The sequence below is a fragment of the Propithecus coquereli genome, unplaced genomic scaffold (assembly GCF_000956105.1).
Source record: "Propithecus coquereli isolate 6110/MARCELLA unplaced genomic scaffold, Pcoq_1.0 Scaffold66, whole genome shotgun sequence".
In the NCBI taxonomy this organism is placed as follows: domain Eukaryota; kingdom Metazoa; phylum Chordata; class Mammalia; order Primates; family Indriidae; genus Propithecus; species Propithecus coquereli.
The window spans coordinates 3,574,036-3,582,732 of record NW_012152618.1 but is presented as its reverse complement, the minus strand read 5'-3'; the positions used below and the strand labels follow the sequence as shown (position 1 = coordinate 3,582,732).

Here is an 8,697-nt window from a genome sequence, read left to right as displayed (position 1 = left end):
CATGCCTGGCTAATTTTTCTATTTTTTGTAGAGATGGGGTCTTGCCCTTGATCAGGCTGCTCTTGAACTTCTAAGCTCAAGCATTCCTCCCACCCCAGCCTCCCAGAGTGCTAAGATTACAGGCATGAGCCACTGTGCCTGGCCTGGGCAAGTGTTTTTTAGAGAATTAAGACAGAAGATGATATTTAATTTCACATAATGATTTCTAGTTGTCTGTCAATCAAAGTATAAGAAGGTAAAAAATAATATTATAAATTTAAAATTAGGTAAAACACAAGTCTAAAACAAAGCTCCATTTTTCATTTATCAAAGTATGAGTAAAAACTAAAGCTACCTTGTATGTATCCACGTAACGATCTTCTTTCTCCTTGTACTGCACAGCTATAGGCTTAGAGAGATTCCTACAAAGGAAAGGATAAAAAAAATGAAATATTTTGACGCTGTCGAGATTATACTGCCTACATGTGCAGCCTGTAAATAAGTATGTAATCAACAAAATGTTCAGCCTTTGGTTTACTGCTTACATGTTGCTTTGCAATTAACAGCCACCATTCAAAATTATGATTTTATAAACTATTAAGGTAGAATTTTTCCCACAGATTCATACCAGTATTGGGACTTCCTGACTTACAAGTAACCTAAACAAGAAGAGCTAGGGCTGCCGCTATCCCTCCTACCCTTACTTCTGTAGCTTCCTCTGGAATTGTAACGGATGCTGCCCTTGGAAGTTGATTCCTACCAACCCCTGAAATTCTTGTCCCTACTCTCCAGATTCTACATCCGTTAGATATAGTGTGTAGAGTAAAGGATGAAAATTATGATCAAGGGGACGTATTATGTAATAATTAGCCTAGTTAGTAAAAATCGAAGAAACAACAAGTTGAGATTGGAGTGTGTCGCTATCTAGTTAGTAGACGCTGAGTAATAACACTGTGCATATGGAGTATGTGTGCACGTGTGCAAATGTGTCAGGCTGGTGTTCACACTGTACGAACACCACACAACACCATTCCTCGAGGTAAGAAAACTCAAGGAAGGAATCCTCACTTAAAAGCTACAGAATCAAGTGGTGTCCCTGTGCAGTACTTGAAAGAACAAGAGAAAAAAATCAGATGAGGAAACACCCACTCCTCTGGCTGAGGAACCATCTGGTCTGACACAGGGATGGGACCACCTGGCTTTCAATATGTGGCACCATAACTAGACCAACAGCAAGACTTGCCCGAATTTCAGTAAGTAAACCAAATCTGCTTAGCCACATGTTGATACACTTATTTTTTTGATAAATTATTATTTTCTGGGGATATTGAAATTAGTGATATAAAATAATAATTTTGTTTTGGAGACTTTTAATCATAAAAACTTTGTTAAAAAATACAAATAGTTTTATAGAATAGATACAAATTAACATCTCAAAATAGGAAAAAAAAAATCATGTTTTTTCTTTTTTGGCGGGGGGGGGACAAGGTCTCGTTCTCTTGCCCAGGCTAGAGTACAGTGGTGTCATCACAGCTCACATAAGCCTCCAACTCCTGGGCTCATGGGATCCTCCTGCTTCAACCTCCTGAGTAGCTTGGACTACAGGTGTGTATTACCATGCTCAGCTAATTTTTTAATTTTTTGTAGAGACAGGGTCTTGTTCCTGTTCAGGCTGGTCTTGAACTCTTGGGCTCGAGTGATTTGCCTGCCTCGGCCTCCTAAAATATTAGGATTACAGATGTGAGCTACTGTGCCCGACCAAGACATTATGTTTAAGATCCCCACCTGTAATTTTTTACAATATAAAAAGCTTTTTTTGGGACACAGTTAAATACTAATGATTATGATTAAAAAATCAGCAATTATAGTTGAGCAAACAATAAACTGAAATCAGCCATAAGACTATTACTCCAGGTAAAACATTTTGGTATATGCTTGTCCAGATGTTTTTCTTTTTATCTGTGTAAGCACAGTCAACTTTTAAATAAAAAGAACATCTTCAATGCCGGAAATATACACTACTACAATATCATTTTAATGGTTGCAACATATAGCAATTTATTCAAACCTAGTGTTGAGCATTTAGGTTATTTCTAAATTTTAGCTACTTTGAAAAATGACAAGAGGACTTTGCTTATCACTAAACTTTTGCATGCAGTGCCAGGCATCATTATAAACAATAAGCCAGATGAATACAGCTCCTGCTCTCATGAAACTTATTTCTAGTGGGAACCCTCTGGTAAAGCACACATCCTTAAATACTTCCTAAGAAAAAATTCCTAGAAGCTAAATTGCTAAAACAGAGTATATACTTTTAAGAATTCTTTGGATATATTCTTGTCAAATTGCCTTTCAGAAAGACTGTATCTATTTACACAAGCAGCGTATAAAATGTTTAAATGTCAGCCAGGCATGGTGGCTCACACCTGTAATCCTACCACTCTGGGAGGCCGAGGCAGGATGATTGCTTGAGGCCAGGAATTGGAGACAAGCCTGAGCAAGATCGAGACCCCATCTCTACAAAAAAATGGAAAAATTAGCTGGGGATGGTGGCACACATCTGTAGTCCCAGCCACTTGGGAGGCTGATGCAGGAGGAGGCTGAGGTAAGAGGATGGCTAGAGCCCAGGAGTTTGAGGTTGCAGTGAGCTATGATGATGACACTGTACTCCAGGCCAGGTGACAGAGTGAGACTGTGTCTCTAAATGAATGAATTAATGAATTAATGAATAAATAAATGAAGTTTAAATGTCCATCAGTAGTGTATAAAAATGTTTGAAAAAGAAACAATGTGCCATTTGCTCTTTTGTAAATTGACAAATGCATTCAACTGAATCTGATTTCTTAAGAACTGTCAGAACTAGGCCTACTTTTTGGCAATTATAACTGAAATTAATATACAAAATGAAATATTTGGAGTCAATTTCTCTTTAAATTAAATATGAGGATACTGTTTCAAAATAAACAAACAAAATATTCTCTCATCAACTAGGGCTATTTGGTTATTCTAAAATTGAGTTCATTCAAGAAAGGCAGAGCAATTGCTGAATTCTCTTCCTTTAACTGCCAAATTTCAAACTAAGGAATTGGTGTCTTAGTTAACTCTAATGGGACCAATGAGTTTTGTTTTTATTTGTTTGTTTGGTTTTTTTTTTTTTTGGCCTTTTAAAAAGTATCACTATGGCCTTATATATCTTTTTATTTCAAGTGAATTATTTCAACTAATTGTAGTCATTATTCTTTTTATTCTTAGATTATCCTATGTCAGTGAGAGCCACTTCAAATTGGCTTCTGAGTCCTTTTGACAAGACTATGTTAGTTTCTTTGCTTTCTGACACAACAAAATATTCTAGGTTCACCTTGTATGTTTTCTTCTAATAAATTTAGAAGAAATGAGAGAATAGGAAATCACCACTTTGCAACCCCTAGTGAAATAATTGATTCAAGCAATAATTATCAATGGACAAAACTATTAGGTACAAGTTCAGTGGGGGCCTGAACCCACAGGTCAACCTGAGGAACATTAGAGTGGAATACGGTAGGCCTCCTGATAGGATGCCATATAAAGTTCATATTACCACCTATAAAGGATTCTTGTACCCAGAAAGTCGAACCTGAATCTAAGCAACACTTTGGAACTAACTTCTAGTCTCTAGAAAATACAGAGGCTAGAGGAACAAACTAAATAATGTCACAGGAAGCAATCAGAAAACACAGAATGTGGGGCATCCTACAGGATAAATGACCTAGTTTTTTCAAGTCAATGTCAAGAGAAAAGAAAGAGAAAAAATACATACAAAAAAAGAATGGCTATTCTAGATGTATGTTTTTAAAGATACAGCAGCCAAAGGCAACAATGGATCTAATTCAAGCCAACCAATTATAAAAAGACATTTTTGAGATAATCAGGGACAATTCAAAAATGAACTGGACATTAGAGAATATCATTGAATTATTGTTAATTTTCTTAGATGTGATAATGACACTGTTATATAAGAAAACGTCCTATTTTTTTATAAGAGATGCATACTGTAGAAACAGAGGTGACATAACAAGATGTCTGTGATTTGCCTTAAATAAAAGGAAAAAAAAGAGACAATGGAAGTTTGGCAAAAATCTTCATAATTCATAATTGTTGAATTGGAGTGATGGGTATATAGGGGTTCATTATATATTCATTCTATTTTTGTGGAGGTTTAAAATTTTTCAGAATGAAAACTTTAATAGGATAAATATTACCTGTGGATGGATAAACCCAAAAGGTGATGTTTTTACTTACCTGTAGATTGATGGATCATTGAGGTCAAGTGTCTCACTAACGTAGTCAGCAAGTATAAATGGGAACACTGGATACTGCATGAGATCATTGAAGGATCGGCCAGCATGTTTGTTTAAGTGAGTCAAATACTCAAAATTAGTAATTTGTCCTGAATACCACAGATTTGTCAGAGCGGTGATGTTACCATATTCCAGAAGATTAGGGAGGTTATTTGTGAGTATACTGTGGTATACATCATCACGAACCTACAAGGGAAGGAGAAAAAAAACAAACCCGATGTTATTTTTAAGCTTATTGGAACTTTTCTCCAAAGAACCCATGATGTTACAGACATGTTACTAATCTAAAGTCCTCCAAGAAAATACTTTTTGTCCAGTAAAATTAACCTATGGAGAACTGAAATTCAAATCCAGGTCTTTCTGCAAAGATTGAGCTCTTTTTAACCATTATGCTTTGCTGCTGGAGAAATCTGTTAATAAGAAACTGACAAGAAAAGGTTTGTATGGAAAAGTCATTTATATACAGATACTAAGAAAAAAAAGAAAGAAAATAGAAAGGTTTTCTTCTAAATAAATGCCACACGGTGTAGTAGAAAGAGCATGGTCTTCTGAATTAGATAGATCTGGTCTGCTTCCCTGCTAACCCCTTTGTGCTGCTGTTACCACATCTGTAATATGAGAGTGATAATATTTACCTCATAAAGAATTAAATACCCTGTGTAAATAGGATGTTTGATTTTCACTACTTATTGAAAACATATATAAACTTTTTTAGAGACTCATAACAATTCTATCACAGAAAAAGAGTATTGATTCTTCTAATGCAATTAAATGATAATTGGTTATAAGTGGGAAAAAATAGATCAGCCAAATCTTAGATAAAAACAGATTTGAAATACCCATCTTAAGCAGGTATATGCTTCAGGCCTAGGAAGAAAAGCCACAGATGTGGACAATGAGAGATAAGACTAAAAGTAAATGACAAAAATGCAGCTATAGTTATGGAACAGGCAGAAGCACAGAGTGCATAACAACCTAAACCTGTAGCCTAAATCTGAAGGTTGCCAACTGCTGAAGTTAAGGTCCACGGAAGGGAATTTATGACAAACTGTAAATCAAACTCTGGAAGGAAAAGGAAGCAATCATTCATTCAACCATTCATTCAACAAATATTTACTGAACACCTACATACAGTAGCATTCAAGGTTATGAAGAAATAGCAACTTAACAAAGCAAAGTCTTGACATTCTGTTGGGGAGAGGACACAATGCTGGATGCTAATACCATAGAGAAAAACAGAGTCAAGCAAGGGAGATAAGGGATGCTTGGTGAGGGAAGAGAGGTGTTGCTATTCTATATAATTAGAGAGGGCCTCTCTGATAAGGGGACATTTGATCAAGGAACCCAAAAAAAGGAAGGGAGAGAGTCATTTGAATTTCTAAAGGGAAAAGTATTCCAGGCAGCAGTAAATGCAAAAGGCCCTGCAGCTTTGGTGTTCCTGACATATTCAAGGAAAAGAAAGTCACCATGGATGGAGCAGAAAGAATGACTTAGAGAATGGCAGAAGATGAGGTCAGAGAGGTAACAAGGTGCCGGATCACTCAGGTCTTTACTAGCTTATTGGAAGGACTTCAGCTTTAACTGAATGACATGGAAATAACTGAAGAGTTCAGAGCAGAGGAATAGTATGATACAGCACCCTTTAGCTGCTGTGTTGAGAACAGCCTGAAGAACAAGAGGTTTTCTGTAAAACAGCAAAGAAATGGTCGCTCAAGGGACTGGAGATTAAGACAGGGTTTGTCAAAGGTGGACTCTAACACAGCACTGAGCAAGTTTAAACCCAGTGAGGACAGTTTTCTTTGAGAAGGAAAGAATAATCAGCTTTGTCAAGTGCTGCTGATAGGTCAAGTAAGATAAGGACTAAGAAGTATGACCTTGAGGGGTTGAGCAACATGGAGGTCACCAACGATCCTGATCAGAGTGGTGAGAAGAATGTCTGACTAGAGCATTTTAAAAGAGAACTGGAGGCAGCAAGCATACATAACTTTTCCCGAAGTTTTCTATAAAGGAGAGCAGAGAAATAGTAGCTGAAGAGACTTGAGGTCAAGATAGGGTTTGTCAAAGATAGACTCTACTACAGCACTGAGCAAGTTTAAACTACTTCTTTCAGTCATTTTGAGAAATTGGAATTTAACACAGTTTTGAAGAATAAAAATAATCCTGATATAACCAAGGCTTTACTTTGATAAGGACTAAGAAATAAGACAATTTTTATTTGATTTCAGAAACCTTTATACAATCAATATGAACATAGTTACATTGGTCCACGATCACTGAAACATACATATCTATTAAAAAAGCTGAATTTACCTTGGTGTTATCAAATGCTAACAGGAGCGTTCTGCCATTTGTTAAAAAGATTTCTACAGCATTATCTCTCAACTGCCACCAACGCTTGTGAACTTCTTTAATTTCTTCATATGTCCAAGAAAATGATGCCGGTTCCAACTCTCCTTGAAGGCTCTAAGACAAAGAAATAAATAAAAGTATTTGTTTTACAAAAACTATAAATAAATTATTTTAATTTTAGATTTAAAAATATCAAAGTGAAATTTAAAAATCTTCCTTTTGTGGCATAAGATCACCTAGAAATCTTCCCACTGCAAAACACTTTCAAATCGGTAGATAAAATTTAGGAATTAAAAAAATTCATAACTTTATTTTTAGACCAGCTCTAAGTTTACGGAAAATTGAGCAGATAGCACAGAGAGTTCCAATATATCCTCCCTGTCCCTCACATCCCCTCAATGCTCACAGTTTGCCTATTATTAAATCTTGCATTTGGTGTGGAACATTTATGACAATTGATGAACCAATATTGCTACATTTTTCTTACCTAAAGTCCATAGTTTACCGTAGGGTTCACTGTGTGTTGTACATTCTATGGGTTTTGACAAACATATAATGGCATGTATCCACCATTACAGTATCGTACAAAATAATTTCACTTCCCTAAAAATTTTCTGTGTTTCATCTATTCATTCCTCCTTTCCTCTCTTCAACCCTTGACAACCACTAGTCTTTTTACTGTCTCCATAGTTTTGCATTTTCCAGAATGTCATATAGTTTGATAATCATACAGTATGTGACCTTTTCAGGTTGGCTTCTTTTACTAAGCAAATTTTTTTCTTTCTTTCTTTTTTTTTTTTTTGAGACAGTGTCTCACTCTGTTGCCCAGGCTAGAGTGCAGTGGTATCATCATAGCTCACTGCAGCCTTGAACTCCTGGGCTCAAGTGATCCACCTGCCTCAGCCTCCTGAGTGGGGCTACAGGTGTGTGCTACCATATTTGGCTGATTTTTCTATTTATTGTAGAGACAGAGTCTATTTGGTCTTGCTCAGGCTGGTTTCAAACTCCTGGCCTTGAACAATCCTGCCTTGGCCTCCCAGAGTGTTAGGATTACAGGCATAAGCCACCATGCCCAGCCAGCAAATATTCTTTTAAATTCATAGATGAGCTTGCAAGAAAATAAGGACAATGAAATCCCCAGGAGTCAAAAATAAAAAGAAATTAAAAAAAAAAACAGCAGTAAGGAGGAAGCAACACTTGGGCTGCCTGGTTGCATGTGCTTGCATGTGTATATATAATATGTATGCATACTCCTACCCTCTAACCTGTTTCAGAAATGAAGTGACTTAGGTTAATATTCTCTTAAAGACAGAAGATGAGGCCTTGGGATCCCTGGAATCAGGGTGTAGAACTGAAATTCCTTCAGAATGCTAAAACCCAGGAAGGGACAATTCCTAATGAAAGATTAGACAGATGTGCTCATCAATAAAGGGAGAAGCTTGTCTCTTTTGGCCAGGGGCCTGGGTGGAGAATAGAAAAAAGTTTCTCTCTGAGAATTCATAACTGTGGGTCTACCATCATATGGATTTAGGTTTACAATAACCTATCTGAATGGCCTGGAAATGACCAAGCAATGAAACACAGTCCCCATGCCCCCAGATCATCCAGCAAAGGCAGAGTCTCTGGAGGAACACTTCTGCAGCTAATGCAGCACCCCTGCAAATGAAGCCCCACTGAATGTAACCTCACAGATCAACACATACCAAACTGCTGCAGTCCTCTCTCATGTGGTCAGCAGCAGGAAAGGAGATGAGAAAGTGACCACTGGAAGGCTGGATGTCCTTGAAAGCATTAATCCTAGCTCATTTAGGCAAATCCCCACATTCTGGAATGAAGAGTTAGGGGCCATAGGTCCTACACATCCTACCATCACTAGGTCCTTTCCCAAAGCACAAAATTAAAAAAAACTTTAAAAAATATGCATCCAATTCTTTTACAAATTGCAAGTGAATACATGAATTATGTTATTCGATGCTCTTAATAGAGAAATCATGAAAAAAGTTTCTACTAAAGTTTAAAACTAGTTAGAATT

The 8,697-nt window shown here is 36.7% G+C and overlaps 1 protein-coding gene across 1 annotated transcript in view; it reads right to left on the bottom strand.

Moving 5' to 3' along the window:
- LYST (lysosomal trafficking regulator) overlaps positions 1–8,697 on the bottom strand; it is a 155,321-nt gene that overhangs the window by 46,470 nt on the left and 100,154 nt on the right. Inside the window, exons 34-36 of the mRNA XM_012660158.1 lie at positions 6,627–6,779; positions 4,258–4,502; positions 335–401 (exon numbers count right to left, since the gene is read on the bottom strand). Coding sequence (XP_012515612.1) covers positions 335–401; positions 4,258–4,502; positions 6,627–6,779 — 465 coding nt within the window. The remainder of the gene's footprint in view (positions 1–334; positions 402–4,257; positions 4,503–6,626; positions 6,780–8,697) is intronic.